The following is an 18,548-nucleotide window of genomic DNA, read 5'->3' as shown; positions in this document are numbered from 1 at the left end:
ACAATAATACCGTTAAATAGCCTATTATTTTTGGTGCTCTTAATGACTTAACTAGACACTCATAGTGTGATGTGCCAGGGTCTCACAATTCTAACTTGAGACACATTTATTATTTGTTTAGTCTATTGCATGCTGTAGGTATTTTCCGCGTTTGCTTTCACCTCCCCCGAAAGAAACATTTGAGGACCCCTTTAGGCACACGCGATTTAGCATGTATCAGCGTCACATATGATGCGGAAAATTCAGAAGCAAAAGAGAAAACTTATTGTTCGTAAATCTGAGAACGTCTGATTTTAATCTACTTTAGGGATCATGGTAATTCAGGAAGTAAACAATCATTATACTTTATTCTAGGGGTACTCTGAATTTCTGGACCATCATAATCGACGGCACGTTGGGTAGGTAATACGTAATAGTTTTAATTATATGTTGTCATCTACTGGTGCAACTATTCTTAAAAGCATTACTTCCACCGCCTAGTGGTGGAATAGAATATATCAGAATTGTTTGTTCATTTTGATTTCAGTGTTTTTAAGCAAAAATGGAGGACTTGCACAAAATTCCCATAAATTAATCCAAGTGAAAAAAACAGACACCAGTCCAAAAGAAAAAGATCAGTTTATTAAAAAATAAACATTTTTCACATAGACAGTTAAGTGTTTACTCATAGGATGAAATAGGTGAAGCCTAATTTTTTGCTCACAATTAGATGACAGGGCAAATAACGCACGACACTTAAATGACATAAAAAGATAGAATAACAGTATTAGGTAAGGAAAAAGACTTAGTGTGAGTGTGTGTGTGTGTATGTGTGTGTGTGTTTGGGGTGTGTAAATGTGTCTTTTAACGAACAACAGCAACTCAAACTTCACAGGCAGTGAAGCCCAGAGAGATCTTTTAACTCTCCATAGAAACAGAATGTCCTTTCTATGGGAATCTCTGTGTGCATTCGTTCAATCGCACATCATTCATGACAAGTTGGTTGTTTTCAGTCGTCCATTTCCCAGCACATTCGCTCGCGTACAGCCACGATTCACTCTCTTCAAGTATGCACATCTGCTTACGCTCTTGCGCTTTCACACGTTCGCACTCTTTCGCTCACTCACTCCCCGTCATCACACTGATGATAATCTTTATGGGTCTTTGGACACAACAGAGACCAAGGCCCCCTAGTGGTCCTCAGTCAGCAGTGCAGGCTCAGGGGGTTGGAGCCATCAGCCTGGGTTGGAGCCAGCCAGAGCCTCCTGGAAACGATCACGGGCGAGAGCATAACGCTGAACAATTTGCTTTACGTGTTCCTCTTCCTCTCGCTTCAGAATGCGTAAGAAATTCTGAAGCTCTGGCATAGAAAACGCATCCCACTGGAAGAAAAGACAATAAACAGTGGCAATTAAATACCATTTAAACAATAAAGTATAAACGTTTCTTGTGCTCATGCCTCTCTCAGAAAGGGGGACAACTTGAAGGAGCTACCTAAATATACTTCCATCTGATCTAAAAAGAGAAGTTTTAATAAAGTGTAGAGTTCTGCAAACAAAGATACCTTGACTAATTTTAAGAATATTACTTTCTTATTAAATGAACAATGAAATTAGTGAAATGCATCTTAAAAGAAGATTATGTACACAATGATAAGACAATTTATAGTAATCGTATTGTGTGCATGCACTGTAGCATGCTGGTGTTCCTTAGTAGTGGCGTACATTGACATCTCCAGTCTCATTCTCCTTCAGCACCAGACTCAGCACCTTCTCATTGGGGCCAGCAGACAGACGCAGGTAAAGTGGACACTCGTCATCAGAGAGCTTCCGTAGGTACACTGAGGAGGCAGAGAAAAAGAGGGTTATTAAGTCATCTAGCACTTGTCCATGCTAAGTTCTGTGAAGCAATCTACAAATTCCAAAATAAACCCAATCCATAAAACAAAACCTAACTCCTACTGAACTGGTTGAGGCTTGCTGGAATATATAAGATTATATCAAATGCTGAGAGGAACATGAGGTGAACGTTCCATATTGGGTTAAAGACAGGTGAATTCATCTTGTTTCTGCCCAAGTTTCAAGAAGCAAACTGGGGTTGCACCTTGCTCATGACGCTCAGTGCGCTCAAACAGTGCAAATTTGGCGGGATTGTCAATGACGGTGAACTTCTTGAGCAGGGCCTGGATCACTTCTTTGGCACGGGTCTGAGAGCTAATATGTAGGTGTTTGGCTGTGTCCTTGGGAAGGTAGAAGGATGTGCGTCTCTTTATTACTCCGCTCCTCTTTCCATTGGCCGACTCCTGGGACGCAGCACCTTTGCGTAGAGGTGGGACAGACACTGGCCGTACAAGCTTCAGATGAACTTTAATAAAGCCAGTGTAGGTGCCATCTTTGTTCTGTGTATTATACAAACAAAACAATAGGGAGTAGATTATATATCAGTGCATATATCAGCCTAACTAATAAAAGCAATATGAAAAGGAAAAATAGAAGAATGCAATTCGAAAATTGTTTTCTTTAGTAATTTTAATATTTACCAAACACATGAAGAGGTTGCTATGGATCTGCGCATTATATTCCTTTACTTTCTGCTGGATCTCTGAAAGTGATAATTCTTGTTTCTTACTGTCAATTACCTCATCCTGGTGGGGGAGGGGAAGAGACAGAGTATATTAATCATAGTTTCTGTTAGCTCCTAATTTCCTTACAAAAATGGTTGAATAACTATTATCTATTACACTAAGTCATCATTAGCATTTGGTTTACATTTATCGAAGGGTAATTACTGCTGCTCATCAATCTCTATTGCTACTAGCAGACATCTGTCTAGAACTTTCCTAGAAATCCACTAACATTGAAGAAAAGCATCTGGACTTCATCACCTTAGATGCTTTCCAGGCAAAGGAAGGAGCCCACATGGAGACTGTGTGGGAGTCATGAGATGAATCAAGCATTTCTCACACTTAAATCTCATGTCACAACTCTGTGTATGACTGACATGGGACATGGGTTAATGATATGAGGAGATGAGTTAATCAGGTCAGTCATTTGGGGTTGAAACAGGCTAAGGCTTTTTAAAGGTCTCCTCTATAAACATGTGTGAAATGCTTCACTTTTACTATTGGCCTTTTTTAAATGTTATTAGAAGAGCATTGCTCTCAACATAGTTCAGTTCACCCCACAAGAAATGGTGTGGCAGTTTCAGAAACAACCATTTTCTCAAGCAGCCAGAGAGACAGCTGACCTTCTCTTACATTCATCTGTCATTACCACCCCCCACCCACCGTGAATGGGCAACTTTTGATTTTACTTCATCTTTCTTAGGTGAAGTAGATTATGAATTCCACTTTGTTGGGTGAAATAATGGATCATGTTCTTCCAACAGCAGAAAAATAATAATTTAATAAATAATTAGTCCTACAATGGGAGTGCCTCAACTGAAATAATGATGAAATAATCTAATGACTTCTGATAGTAACAGAAAAGCCACTAGATAAGTCACATTGCAAATGCCATTTTTTGCAATTCTGTGGTCTTTGGGTCAAAATAAGGAAACACTGTTTGAGGATTAGTTTTACTTCCAATATCCAGGGTTATCCAATAAAGCTTTATAATTTATAATTTTGTGTGTTCCATTTATATTAAATAAATAAAATCATATATTCCCTTCAGTCAGCGAGCAAGTTGCATCAAGCTTCCTACGTTTCCTGCTGAATACAATAGGACAGACAGATGATGTCACTGCTAGCCAATCACATCCATAAACCAATCCCATTTCTCATAGGAATGACACCATGTGGACTGCTGCAGCTGTGCAGTCATGCATGTCTTGGGTTAAGAGCTTGAATTCTTGAACCTAGTTAGTGTAAATATAGCTCTATACCCCTCCACAGAAAGAAAGCCCCTCTTGTGTGCTTTTTCCCATGTGGGAGTTGAGCAGTTTCATTTTTCATTAGTTTAGTCATCCTTCCTGTGTATAAATCAACGTATTTATCTAGTTTAGTCAGAATATGTTGCTACACTGTTAAAGCTGTTGCTGTTAATTATATTTTTATTGTACTCTAACATCACAATACTTCCTTTATACTAAAAAAATATATACTGGTCACTAACAAAGAACTAATTCATAACTGCTGGATTTGAACAAGAACAAGATCACTAAGAATGATGTGAAGCCTTCAAGGATGCAGAAGTGAACATGGTTTTTAATGAATGTGACTTATCTAATGTGTCCCAATCTAAAATGAAAGACACCTATTGATCCTAAAAGGTCAGGATTTGACCTTATGACTATAATTTAGTAAAATTGCAAATGGAAGATAGCCCTCCTGATTAACTGTTTTACACACCCCTCATTTAATAATAAACTGCATTTGTCACTATCACTAGATCAATACATGTAAAGCCCAACTACTCACTTAACACACAGGATGGAAAAAAAATCAATAATCAATTAGATAAAAGTCTAATGAAAGCGATGGGTTTGTCTGACCTTGAGGGTCTTCAGTGAGAAGTGTGTGCTTGCATTAACAAAAAAAAAAATCCACACAAATAAATATGTAAAGCTTAGTTATTTCCTTATAGTTGAAGACACCTACAACGTCATTAGCATTTGCTACATGAGAGAAAAAAACTACAGTAGTGAACCAATCAGCATACATTAGACTCAGTCTTACGACTGCATTAGACCATACTGCACTGTGAACCCCTGTGGTTTCAAAATAAGTGTCGATAATGCGTATATCAGCCATGACAAAGTAAACAGAAATATTGACTCTGACAAAATCTAAACGCACTGACAGGTCCTCGCTTCTCCCTAAAACATGTCTACGTGCCTTCCTGTTATAGCCTACCTGTGATTAGAACTAAGCACAATTAAGGTACTGGGCGTTGTATAGGTGTAATACACACATTTCAAATTGTCAGCTTTATATAGGCAAGGAACAAACAGAAATAAAAAATGTTTGGTCAGAATCCTCTTTTAAAGGTAGTAGACCTATAAGCCTTCAATAAAACACGCGTGTATGAATTTGTATGGTTTAATTATTCCTGCGTAACTGCGGTAACATTTACACATGTAATGAGGAAACGTGTAATAACGGAGCAACTGAAAACGAACCAATTTCTCGACTCTCGAAATCTGGTTGAACAACTCACTGTATCAAACATTCTCACCTCTTTTTTGGGTTTGCGAAAAAAGGAAGTGCGTGCGGTAAAATACTGCTCGAAGTCTGAATCAGAGTCCTCCTCACTGCAATACCCGCTACTCGTCGAACTTCCCCAAGTTTTCTCAAAAGACGGGGTTTGGTCGGAACATGTAACTCCATTCATTGTAAAAAAAAATCTTGGGAGATTGTAAATCTAAGACTTCGATATTAACCGCTTGGTTAGGGTACTCAGTGAGAGAAAGCAACTGGTTTTCAGCTGAAAACGAAACTAAACCGTCTTGTCTCCAATTCTTCTCAATCACGACCTATCTTCAATGGTTTTATCAGTATTTAATATACGCTTATCTATATCTGCCTTCGAGAGATATCGAACAGTTCCACTGTAATAAAGAACTGATGAACTACTCGCACACGTTGCTTGTACTCCACTCCGGATGCGCCCCGCCCTGACAGTTGAGATTGGAAAATATACAAGCCTAAGTAAATCCGCCATGATTGGCTGGAAACCGGAAGTTCCAACTCGACGATGGCGTCATAACAAGGCGCCATAGCGCGTTAACCGTGGGAAGAAATGTTAAAACTATGTTTAAGAGCACCGGAAGAGAGATTGAGTGGGAGTACACCTTTATGTAGGCATATGGCGACAATCAGTGTTTTGTTGTCCAAAAAAGTCTGTTCACTAATATATGAATTTACCGATTAGGCTTATTATTTGATAGCCTACTTTTGGCCAAATGCCTTTATAAAATAGACACTAACAAAGCATGAGACTATTTGAGCCTACATTTCGACAATGATTATTTTAACTGATTGGTGTGATTATGCTTATTAACTGATAATTAACAATTACTGTACAATTTAACATTTTACAGTAGCAGGTAAAAATGATATAGGACTGTATATCATTGGTATAGGGCTGTATCTTACTGATGTTGCTTTTCATTGTTGCAAAACATTTCTTACTGCTATTATAGCAGTCTGCCAGGGAAAAGTTTTTTTTTTTTTAATTTTTTATTTCATTTTCTGCATGTTTGGCCTTTAAAACAAACATACATCCCACACAGATCTCTAGCATAAAGTAATCTATGCTATACATGCCATAAAAAATGGAAATAAAACATAAATAAAATGTAAAATATAAAACGTAATCTGCAGCAACATCTTTGGTTCGTAAAACCCAACAGTGACTGATCAGGTCACACTTATAAGCACACTCAGTGGGCATTTCTGTGATTGGTCAAGTGGTCTAATTTGCTCAACAGTGTCATTCAAAATGAGCAATGCCTGACTGTGACTCAAGAGATGTTAACATCATGCTAATTGTTCTTTTTGCAATTAGGATACTGCAAAGGGCAAAGTCACAGTGATTAAGACATGGTTGGTTGAGCTTTTCATGTTTATTTGCTGCCCTACTCACATAAAATGTCAGTATCAAACAGTTACCATGTAAACACATGCAACCATACCAACTCTCAAAAGCTACACATACCAGCCACTTCATTAGAAACACCACTTTAAAAGAACCATCTTGCAGGTGTACAGTTAGAGCTCATCTGTTGCCATTCCTATTTTGTACTAGTCATTTTCTATTCAGTTATCATTGGTTAGTTTCTGTTGGCTGGATATTTTTGGCTGGAAATGGCAAAAACACAGCAGCTCTACAGTGCCTATTAAACTATTACCAGCTCACCACTCACCATTGAGAATGATCTGACACCTAAATAATACTGAGTACCACTTTACATCATAGTTAATATTAATAAACCATGCATGTCAGCATTAATAAATAAATTGCTTTGTAACATTATTTTTAACACATTACTGATTTACTATCCTGCTGCATAGGCAATGAGCTTTTTGCAGAGCTCATAATCCACATGGATGGCATTATCATGTTTGCTATTGTTGAAAAATGCCATAATCTCTTAACTATCCATTATTTACCTATTAATCTTAAGGCACATTATTCAGTAATTACTGTGAATTGCTAAAAAATCACTATAAAACTAACGGGAAATGTGTAGTTACAAGAATAAGGAATGTAAGCCTGGAACAATTGGCAAATCCTATAGTTTAAAGTTTTAATATTAATTGTTACCTATTACCCAGTCAGCAGTGTCCTTGTGTTCTTAAAAAACAACTGACCTGTGATAAATAGATTTCAGAGTGTTTGATGAATTTTGAAAGCTAATGGGTGGGCTACACTCTGTACCTTCAAGATATATGCACCTAATAATGTAGCTAGTGAGTGTAGTTACAAGCAGGGTTCAATTTGGCTGAAGTGCAACTATGTTAATGGAAAGCAGAGCTGAGGTCAGTATATGTTGATGGAAATGTAAATAATTTCTAACAAAATCTCCGTGAAATCCATTCCACTATTCAAAGTGATAAACTGTGCAAACAGACAATGACCTCTGGACAGCTATATGTCTGAGCCCTTCTTCTTCATGGGTTGTTAAGGACATTTTCAATCCTTTGAGCTATACAGTACGTTTTGTTATGTAATAGTCATTAAGCTTGCAATTTGACCTCCTGTTCAGTATGTTTTGGCAAGCTTCATAAAATTAGTTTATGATGCCTGAACCTTTAAGCTTGGCCTAAATTATTGTCAAAGAGAGGTTAAGTCTTTTTTCCCTACTGTCACATATCATCCAAAGTAATTCCAAAGCATTCCAGTGCATAGGTATCTAGCCTAGCTAGTATAACAGATAATGCTGTTTGTTTTAGCTAATTATGAATTTTTATTACATTTCATAGGCACCTTGTGTAATTAAAAGAGTAGTTATAAGATTTACTATTTTGCTGCTAAATGCACAAAGGCACATTTCACCTAGCTATACAATTATACACTTGTAGTTGAATTATGCTATTAAGACAGCATATATCAAAACCTAAATTCAATTTAATATTTATTATATCAATACTTCATATAATAACACAAACTGAAAAAAATCATTTCCATAACTGTGGAATCTATAGAAAAGAGCAACACATTTTAACCCCTGCGTCCAGGGTATGTGTTTCTGATAAAGTGATCTGTAAGTGCATGTCTTACCACATTGGTGTCTGTTTCACTGCTATCTGGGGCATCATCAGACTGATCAGCAATAGATTCATGATCCTGACTGCAGTCCAGTTTAATGAGAGCTCTACAGCGGTAATGGCAAGTGAACCTACAGTCTGGTAGAAAAGACAGTGTATGAGATAATGAGAAGTTTAATAGATTTTTGTTTTTAAATATCAAAAATGAAACATTTTTGGGGGAAATTATTACCTATAACTATAAACTTATTTACATCAAGAAAACACAAAAGCAATGGATCTTCTCTGTATTAATGTATATGTATACGTAGAAAACAGATTACAACAAAGTTAATATGTCTTAAAGAGCATACATATCATAAAATTCATGAAATATGTGAATATAGATTGTTGCAATAAAATCTGCTTTGATAGATTATGGTTGCTAAAATGCTAACATGGTTGCTGGTTACTGCTTCATTGAATAAGACTTTTGGGACTTTTGGGTGAGGGAATAAGGCTGAAAAATAAGAAATATTATTCTTCAAATAAAACAAATAAAGAATTTGGATCAATTTTAATATTATTGATTAATAATATGTTATTATTATTATTATTATTATTATTATTATTATTAATAATAATAATAATATCAATTTTAATATAATAACCAAACTGAAATTCAGTATTAGGCAGAGCTACGAGGTCACAGAGCACAATTATGTTTGTCTAGCGTTAAACTGGGCAGCCTATAACAAACCATGTCATTCAATTAATCATTTACTCTCATAAATGCAAACTGCAACCTTTGAAATCTTCTTGAAGATCAAAAGCATCCAAAAGGGGTATTTTGGGCTAGAAGCAGTTTTAGAAATAGATGTTCTGCTTTATTATTTATACATGATTTATCCAAACCATATGCAAAACCTGACCAAATGGATAAATTTGATTATATATTTAGTGTTATCAACAAATATCAGTCAGAAAAACAGAAGTGTGATTGTCTTGTTCAGGTAAACTTTGACTCAGTATTTCCTTTTTCTTAAAATGGAAGCGGTTTCATGTTTCCACCAAAAGAGCAGTATAGTATAGAAACAGACTCAGTGGAAACCACATGTTGAAGAATTGATGACAGCAGGAATTACATGAGTCAGATGAAATATAAAATGTTTCCAAGAATTATACAAGAGCGTAAGAAAAGAAGAAAGGCGAAAAGACTGAAAAATTGGCGTGAGTGTGCGTAAGTTTTGCGCAAAAAAAAACAGTGGCAAGCAGAGGAAAGACAGTCAATTACAGTTGTGGGTGACACTGCAAGAGACTATGTGGGAAGAAAGAAAGAAAGAAAGAAAGAAAGAAAGAAAGAAAGAAAGAAAGAAAGAAAGAAAGAAAGAAAGAAAGAAAGAAAGAAAGAAAGAAAGAAAGAAAGAAAGAAAGAAAGAAAGAAAGAAAGAAAGAAAGAAAGAAAGAAAGAAAGAAAGAAAGAAAGAAAGAAAAGTTGCTTCAACAGGAAACTTGCTGTTTTCATATGTACTGTTTTGTGGTTAACAACAATGCCTTCCATACCCTCGTCTTTGCGCAATCTTAAATAGACACATATAAATTCCATATCCGCACCCTCGATTAGTGCCCTGAACTCAAAACCATACACCAGCAGGAGACAATTCTGTGAAGTTCAAACAGTAATAAACATGTTTTCATCCTCATACAATACAAGGCTAATTTATTATAAATTATTATAACTACACCATACACCATAGAGAAGAAAGAGTGTTGTGTGTAGAGCTACAAGCATGCCTACCTCTGCAAATATATATATATATATATATATATATATATATATATATATATATATATATATATATATATATATATATATATATATATATATAATATTATATTATCTTGATATCATATAGTCATCCACTGCTAAAATAAATTACACCAAGAAACTGATTTACAGAATATGCTTATTACTAAATGTAGGCCAATATTTAATCCCACTATTTTTTTTATTATTTCATATGTTTTTTAAGACTTCATTTTCAATATCTTATGAAGTTACAAAATACCCACAGTAAATAAGGAAGGAAATTAGTCAAAAGTAACAGATGTGAGAGTGAACAGGACTGCTGTCAAAGCCAAAACCCATCACTCACTCTTTAAACCACATGAACACCCATTTTAATCAGCTGGGCTGGAAACCTTTTGGAAAGCAAGAATACATACTTCAAGTAAAAGGTGTTTGCCACCTTATCTGTAGCTATACTGATGTATTTGTTTGAATATTATTTCAAAGTGAATGAGTGCCTAGCCCGATAAATGCAGCCAGTTCTACAAATGGCCCATGTTTAGATGAACATATACTGAGAAAGATTTTTATGGATAATAACTTTACATTGATTCAAAGTTTGAGTAGGCCAAGCATTACATTTTAGACAATTATTGACCATATAATCTATTTGTGCCAAACACACACGGTATGATAGTATTTCCATTTGCATGAATAAACACAAATAAAAAGACACACATTCACACATTGAAACTCACTGACACAACGCAGGCTTTGTTTGTATACCCCCCAGATGAAGTCGCCACACAAGTCACACCAGGTGGGTTGGGTATGGCTGCATGGCTGGAAGTTATGGCCCTCTCCTGTCTCCTCTACCAATCGTGGATCTTTCATACTGTCTCCCAGTAGCCTGATAATCCTGACCCGATTAAAAAGATCAGGAAATTTTCCGGGGCTTATCCTCAAGGCATTGACTCTCTCCAGACGAGGCGTCCGATGCGGTATAGGAGCAGTCAGCTCAATGCGATCTTCCACTGCAAGATCCTTAAGCTCAATGAACTCACCAAAAGACATGCTTCACTTCGCAGCGCAGTTCTTCAGCAGTTTACACAACCAGAATTGTCTCTGTTGAAATTAACTGCCTGTTGTGTCTTTAAATCATAATGTGTAGTATGATTTTGAGTCTATACTATATCCACTCCAAAGGAGAATAAATGTCTCTAATGTTTATAGTCTACGTGTGTGAAGGTACCTTGTCTTTATCAAAAAATATTTCGCTATTTTTTTTAGATTTTATCATTTAGTGACATTTTTCATTTAAGAATGTCACTTGAGTTTCATAGACTGGTAAATAGGTTTCTTGTAACCTAATATTGTAACAACAATATTAGACTCATTGTTTTGGAACTAGCTAGAGCTTCTCTTTTTATTCGTTGAGAACAACTATAGATTTAGAGCAAGTAATAGGAGAATCTTGCAAAACGTCTTTTCAGTTTAAAGAGGCCTCGCGGTTAAAGAGAAAGAAACCGGGAATCTTATATACGAATCATGGTTCTAAAAGACAAAAATGTTGGGTGAATTAAGAGGCATTTCCGTCCCGATTAGATTACGGTACACAATTCGCATACTGTAAGAATGTAGACATGATATCCGATTTAAATTAGCTCTTTAGCACAATCATTTCTTAATAGCCTACCTACCATGATTTTATTTCACAAGTATAAGGACTATCTCTTTTGTTTAGATACATTTTAATCTAAAAAGACCGGACAGAAAATAAGTGTTCAATTTGTACTTAGAACAACATGGATCCATCCGAGTTGCGAGATAATCCAACGTGCACATCAAGCACAGATGTGGCGAGTTACGTCGATCATCACAATTGTTATAAATACTTTTTGCTTGTACGATGAGTAACTGTATATTACTTATCAGCATTTTTGTGTATAGAGAATAGTTACTAATGATGAAGTCCACAGTTCATCTCGTAGATGTCTTGCAGCATGAAATTTTCCTTTCTTTCTAGTAACTGAAGGGGATAAAAGTTCCTTCTTCCAGTGCGGAGAGGTGTCAACAGCTGCTAATATCCGCAGAAGTTTTACACAATCGCAGCAATCCACAATGTGATTTAATAACGGAATGCGTTCATCGTCCACTTCCTGAGTGTGTATTCAGTCGCTCCTCCTTGGTCCGCGTAACCAAGCTTGGGGACCGGGCAACCCCCTCCTCCGATAAACGTGTAGAGCACACGTACTAAAGCGGTTTTCTAAACTTATGGTTTCAAAATGTCAACGCTATGTAGGCAGCATTTCTTACTCTCTATGGGAGTGTATTTGAATGGCCTCACGAGGGAGAGAAATTTCATTCATACAGTAAGACAGTAAGAGTGTGAGTTAATAGGATTGTAATTGGTTGCTTAATACACTCGTTTATGGTCAGACTGAAGCAATGTGCTTAGTAATACTTCAATAAGCCTACTATGTAAGCTTCATCTGTAAAATGATCGTGAAATAATTAAACCAAAAACACGTTTTTTATTCTTAAACAATATAATTAGTTCCGATGTTTGGCTTAGTGATTTTCCTCAAACGCACACGCTCAACTCACTAGACCAGAGTGGCATCTCTTCCTCAATTCTCACACTATAATAGCAACCAATAAGATAAAGGTAACTGAGATAATGGAGTTTATAATAACTTTATCCATGTGCACTTCTCTAAGACACTGCATCTGTAGTCTCTCTCTTTTCTCAAAAAGCTGCATAGTCTCTCAGGTCTTGATGTTGCGCTCCTTCTGTAGTTTCTCTGTGGCTTCTGCCATTAGCTGACATGCATGTTTGTGCTTGGGCCAATGCTTCACCTGACATTCTCTACACAGAAACAAAGGGAACATTCAGTGTAGTCCAGAGCAGACTGAAGCCTACAAGTCCCCAGCAGTTTAATTTTTTAAATTATAATGTGTGATACTGTCTAATCTTTAGTCATGTTTCAACTGAGACATAAATTATATGACTATACTGATAATATGATATGACAATACTGGCCTGGCATTAAGAATCAGACAATTATTTCAAAGAAATAAAATTAAGACAAATGAAAAATGTATGGTTAAAAGCACCCTTTACAAGAATGCCGTGTGTTTGACAGAGCGTGAGGCTGCTAGAAGGGCACCTGTTGCAGTACCACTCCCCCTGGCAACGGGAGCAGCGCTTGGCCCCCTCTGCCCCACACGTACCACACTTCGGCTTCTCCGGAATAAGACTCTCCATGACATTAAGATTATATGTTTCAGCCAACCTGAAGAGCAGACACACACACACACACACACACACACACACACACACACACACACACACACACACACACACACAAAACAGGAAAATTGCTCTTTTCATCATACATAGAAATTAATGATACTTCCAGGCATCAGGTAGGGTGCTTAGTGCTATTAGGCATTCTTCCTTTTAGGCATGGTTCCTCAAATATGCCAATTCACAATTCTCATGAAAGTGCACTCTGGTACGAAAAGGAGTTATTTACACTGATCATTTCTGACTATATGTTAAGGTACAGAATACCACTGCTGACTGCCATGTCATCAACGCCAGTGGGCTAGGATACTGCCAGGTAGTCCATACCTAGACAGGAGCAAATGAGGGCTAAGGGCCTTGCTCAGGCAACCCGGCAGTGGTGTGGCTTGAACCAGCACTTTTCCACTCACAAGTCAAGCAACCTAACCACAGAGCCACCACTGGCCCCAACAGTTGTATGAACTGACAATAAATGTTTGAGAAATGTAAGGTGGGTTGCAAGGACTTCAAGTCTCACCTATTTGCCTGTTTTCTCAGCTCACTCTCAGATGGGTTGAACACCTTCTGTACTTGGTGTTTGGCTATAGCCTTCCACTTCCCAGAATTTTCTGCAACAATGTCATTCCAAATCTCTGGCAGCTAAATTGATATATTGCATTAACCAGGTTGCACAATCACAAGGATTTGATCAAAACTCATATTATTTTATTTCATTATATGTTTATTATTTTTTAATCATTATGGTATAAATACAACTACAGCAAAATCTCTTTAAAAAAAGGAAAATTGACCAAATGTAGAGCATATAGGTCTGGATGAAGATGTTATATGCAGAATGAAAATATATACCTTTGGGGGGGTGTTACCTGTTCAAGGATGAGGTCTTTTTTTGGTGGAGCGGGGTCTGTAACAGCTAGGTGACTAAGGAAACGCTGAAGATCAGCAAGATTTGGCAGCTGATCGATAACAACCTCTGTCAAAAATCCACGTAGCTACACTCATACAACCAACATACACCCCATACACAAAGGACAAGACATGATAATAAAAAGGAAAGTAAAACATAACTAAGATTGTCTATGCACAGTGAGCATAATTAAAAAACGCTTTTCCAGATATGAGACAGCAGGACAGGTTCAGGGAAAGAATAAGGAAAAAACAAGAGTGAAAATAAGAGGACAGGATAAAGAAGGGAAGTGTCTCTAAAAATACAACACAGCAGCATGTTGTTTTTCTCTGTAAAGGAAGATCAGATAAGACTTCAGAAGACAATGACTTGGCATGAAGACAGCACATCCTGAAAGGTTATACCATTAAGACAAGGCCATAAGTTTCTAGGGCTGGAACAGAAACGAAGCTCAGCAGGACAATAATGTAGCCCATGTACTACTGCCTTTGAATTATTATAGTCTTGAAATGAGCATTAAAAGGATGTTGAAAAGCACAGTGAACATATGGATGTCTACTGTCAGTTTGAGCATACATATTTTAGGCCTTAGTATTCCAGCAGAGTTTAAGAGCTATAGTGAATCTGGGTTTAACTGTGCACGAGATAAGCCATCAACAGAACAAATATATGGCCAGTTTAAACATTACTGCTTTAAGAGAACACAAAACTGTACAATGTGTAGCACTCTAGTACTTCAGAAACACTGCTCTAAGGTTGAAACATGCATCTTCAACCTTTCTCATGGATTCATATACTACGAGGTCTGTATAAATCATCAATATATTCATAAATGATTTTGGGGTTTTTTTGTTTGTTTTTTTAGTTATAGCCCATTTTATAGAGCAATCCATATGTCTTCCTCTCTGTCCGCATCCATATTATAAATAAAAATGCATAAAGTCATGAATGCTTACTTTCCATAGATTTACATTTATGGCATCTAGCTGACACTTTTATCCAACGTGACTTACAGTTATGACTGTAAACAACTTGAGCAATTCAGGATTAAGGGCCTTGTTCAGGGGCCCAACAGTGGCAACTTGGCAGTGGTGGGGCTGGAACCAGCAACCTTCCGATTACAAGTAAAGTACAGGAAACACTGAGCTACCACAATTTTCCATTCTTAACAGAAATTTGCATTACAAAGAACCAAAATCTACAAAGGTTCCCCTTTTAAATTCATTTTGTGAGCACATGCAAAGCAAAATGAGACATGGGGATTTCAAAAACCTGGGAAAAAAAAAAAAAGATTTAATAGTAAAACATGTCATCATTGGAGCCACACATACGCAACTGTTCATATGTTTAATGACAGTGGCGGTCTGATCTGCAAGCCTGCTTGATTGACTGTGCAGAATGCCATGCGAGCATGCACTATTATATTTGCTCTGTGTTGCCTAATTTGTACTAAGCATGGAAAACGATTTATGGCACTGACCAAATCTGAAGGATGTCTGCTTAAACAAATTACATGGGTAGAATGCCATTAAATGTGAGAAAGTAGCATATGAACTGGCTGAACCCCAGTAAATGTCAAAACAATGTCTTTCCATTTACTTGTCAAAAAACAGTAATGTGGGTTGAACTAACAAACTTGATTCAGCTCATTAGTGAGTTATGAAGGCATTAATTAGCTGAGTTAGGTGTGTTAAGAGTTAGAGACAAATTCTGCAGGAAAGCACTTCAGGGGAGGGTTGGAGATTCCTGATTTAAAAGGGGTGCTGTACCTTTAAGAGTTGGTTTTTGTTGAAGTTGTTGAAGTCATATTTCCTGTGGCAGTCTGGTTTGAGCAGCAGGTTGATCAGAGTGATCCACACCTGGCCATCCAGTTTGGTCATCTTTAGCTGATCCTCATCAGGGATTTCTCTCCATTTTCCTTCCTCATATTTCTCCAGCTTGCCTATAGAGGGAAGCAAACCACAATCCTCATGTTTTTTAAAACAGATATTTATAAATATGGTTATGAATGGTAGACAGAAATAGTATGCTAAACTATGTGCATTTCGATGTGCCTAAATGTGCTTTGAAAACCAAACTTGTTAATTATATTTTCATTTAACTTATTTTCATTTAGTTGTCTACTTCAAGGACAAAGTAAGAAAAAATATAGGGCTGTAGTAACCATGGTATTAGCAGGTCAATAAACTCCAAGCCATGCACTATATTTCACAGCCTGTGATGGATTATTCCTTGCTTAAATACTATATTAGAAACAAACCTCCAGTTCTGCAGCTCCAGGGACAGTGTTCAACAAGCTGAACCAGTACACAGGGCAAGTTATGAGTGTTTAGCATCCTTGAGAGCACACTCAAACTCAAACTGTGTTAAAGAGAACATGGGCATAAACTTCATTACATTTAAATAGCATTGAATATTATTAAAAGTTGCATAAATTCAGTTATTTTGTTCTGTGAGTTTCTATAAGCAAACCTCTCTATATGATCAGAAATGTAACGAAGGACAGAGAGAGCCTTCAAAGAGATCTCAAACTCTAACATGTTACTCTGGTTCTGCAGCACCTGAAACAGACAGCAAATACATAAAGGCAACTGGTTATTGCTAGTGACTAATTATGTGAAAAGGACATACTTAAGTTGAATTTCTGAAATATAAAATGTCTAAAATGTTGACCTGGAAGTTGAAAGTGAGGTCTAGAGTTTAAAAGACCATATGTCTTAACAATATACCAGACAGCCTAAAGTAATTTATGTCTTATGCGATTATGACATATTGCTACTAATTATACAATAAAACAAGATGCTGTTGATTGTGGCAAAGGTTAAAAATGTGGTTAAAAACAAGATTAAAATTAAATTTTGGATGAACTTTGTATTGGTGTGTGCCAAACACCCTAAATTCCACATTAAGGGTCCCTCACCTGTACAGAGTTCATGTTTGAAAGTTCTGTGTGAGATACTCTGTCCTTAATGGGTATCTCTCCTCGGGCACAGTGGCCTGCTAGCAGAGTAAGTTTACGATGGCAGTAGTCTACAAGGTCCAATGTAGCATCTTCTGCTGTCTCACAGGACTCCTGTATCACAACCATGCAGGTTCTTGAGCAACAGAATACTTTGTAGTCTAGACAATGCATTCATCTGTTTAATATAATGTGACCTGGTGGTAGAGTAGTGCGCTTTAAACTCAGAGATAAATACATGCTGAAAAAAATTATTTTCTTTCATGTGATATTGCCTGTTAGTGTGAAATCGACAGCTTATTCTGCAAAAGTACCTACCTTATGGAACATGATTGTCTCAAGCAGGTTTATTATTGTAGCCTCATGATGAATCTGAGAATATTATCAAATGTATCAGTTACTGATTTTATGTTAATTGGTTTAAGGTGAGTAATATTAGTACAAATAGACCATGGTAGAGTAGTAGTTGCAGCCAAGCAAACTATGCAACACGGTTAAGGAATGGCCACATACCACCATGTACAGTGGGATGGTGCTCTTCGGGCTGAAGTCCTGAAGCCGACAAATTATCGGTAACACTTTCTGTTTCCAAATTTCAGCGACGATCAGTCCGTGAACCAATGTAGGTATCTGGAAAAAAAAAACCACACACATTTCGTATTAATCTCTTCATTCATTCTTTTATTTATTTATTAGAATATATAAGCTCGTATGAAATGGTCTGCTAACATGGCGAACATCGTTCAGACGGAATAGCTGGTGCGCCTGCCTTACCTTTGCAAATGACACAAAAATATCTTTAATGAATTCCTCTTGTTTAGCACTGGCATTAAAAAGGGCTTGCATGTTGAGTTTCTCAAGGTACTCATGTTGGCGAAACCATCTGTGAAATACAACATGCTTAAAAGATGGCTAAAGTTACTAAGAAAGGAACAGTTAGCCTTTATTTTGTAAATATTCGAACAGCCTGCGCATTACAAATGTATACATTCGATAACTAGGTTAGGGTCAACTAAGTAAAGCAAACTGTCTAGATAGCTAACCTAATTTCGCTAGCGTATATTATCTTACCTAGGACTCCCAATTTCGCGCAGAGGTATTCTTTCCAAACTTTGGATGTAACCTTCCGCTTCTCCATACTGAAGCACCGAATTCATCTTTTCAGTGTGACTCACGAAGTTAAAATGCATTAGCCAGGTACCTAGCTAGTAAATTACGAAATAGGTTGCGCTTTTATTTTAACCACGTAGAACAGCTTAGCTAGAACTAGTTTCTTCCAGCTAGCGTGTTACTATGGTAACTAGTAAACACACTGTATTGATTTCTATGTCAAGGGACTGCTTCGAATAATGTGGCTGAACATACAGTCTGTTACTGAATTCGTTGGAAATGAGGAAACGTACTGAATTAGTT

General features: G+C 36.9%; 2 protein-coding genes across 3 annotated transcripts; both read right to left on the bottom strand.

The window, feature by feature from the left end:
- Positions 1-599: 599 nt before the first annotated feature.
- Positions 600-12,073, bottom strand: LOC113569522 (ras association domain-containing protein 1). Of its 2 annotated transcripts, XM_026997503.2 has the most exons (6): positions 10,718-12,073; positions 8,205-8,329; positions 2,519-2,623; positions 2,083-2,377; positions 1,704-1,819; positions 600-1,361 (listed from the first exon to the last, which is right to left on the bottom strand). In XM_026997503.2, exons 1-6 carry the CDS (start codon positions 11,031-11,033, stop codon positions 1,215-1,217), a joined length of 1,104 nt encoding a protein of 367 aa, XP_026853304.2. In that variant the 5' UTR covers positions 11,034-12,073; the 3' UTR covers positions 600-1,214. The 2 variants fall into 2 exon arrangements, with proteins under 2 accessions (XP_026853304.2, XP_026853309.2); XM_026997508.2 differs by lacking the exons at positions 8,205-8,329; positions 10,718-12,073 and adding an exon at positions 5,157-5,643.
- On the bottom strand, positions 11,368-18,488 carry zmynd10 (zinc finger, MYND-type containing 10). The gene is made up of 12 exons (XM_026997517.2): positions 18,207-18,488; positions 17,910-18,018; positions 17,649-17,765; positions 17,454-17,507; positions 17,097-17,249; positions 16,649-16,737; positions 16,437-16,537; positions 15,946-16,118; positions 14,136-14,261; positions 13,787-13,908; positions 13,130-13,255; positions 11,368-12,828 (listed from the first exon to the last, which is right to left on the bottom strand). Exons 1-12 carry the CDS (start codon positions 18,323-18,325, stop codon positions 12,729-12,731), a joined length of 1,389 nt encoding a protein of 462 aa, XP_026853318.2. The 5' UTR covers positions 18,326-18,488; the 3' UTR covers positions 11,368-12,728.
- Between the last annotated feature and the right edge of the window lie 60 nt (positions 18,489-18,548).

Source organism: Electrophorus electricus, chromosome 3, assembly GCF_013358815.1.
Source record: "Electrophorus electricus isolate fEleEle1 chromosome 3, fEleEle1.pri, whole genome shotgun sequence".
Classification (NCBI taxonomy): Eukaryota; Metazoa; Chordata; class Actinopteri; order Gymnotiformes; family Gymnotidae; genus Electrophorus; species Electrophorus electricus.
The sequence above is the reverse complement of the archived record's forward strand: the minus strand, read 5'-3'. Positions and strand labels throughout refer to the sequence as shown.

What these genes read in the sequence shown, in the direction of transcription:
- LOC113569522 (XM_026997503.2), bottom strand. Translation starts at nt 11,033, where the DNA reads ATGTCTTTTGGTGAGTTCATTGAGCTTAAGGATCTTGCAGTGGAAGAT. An exon ending in GTGAAACAGACACCAATGTG is followed by an intron (nt 2,624 to 8,204) that starts GTAAGACATGCA and finishes CTCCCCCACCAG; the next exon opens with GATGAGGTAATTGACAGTAA. An exon ending in CACTGAGCGTCATGAGCAAG is followed by an intron (nt 1,820 to 2,082) that starts GTGCAACCCCAG and finishes CTGCCTCCTCAG; the next exon opens with TGTACCTACGGAAGCTCTCT.
- zmynd10 (XM_026997517.2), bottom strand. Translation starts at nt 18,325, where the DNA reads ATGCATTTTAACTTCGTGAGTCACACTGAAAAGATGAATTCGGTGCTT. An exon ending in CGCGAAATTGGGAGTCCTAG is followed by an intron (nt 18,019 to 18,206) that starts GTAAGATAATAT and finishes TGTATTTCACAG; the next exon opens with ATGGTTTCGCCAACATGAGT. An exon ending in AAGACCTCATCCTTGAACAG is followed by an intron (nt 13,909 to 14,135) that starts GTAACACCCCCC and finishes ATATCAATTTAG; the next exon opens with CTGCCAGAGATTTGGAATGA.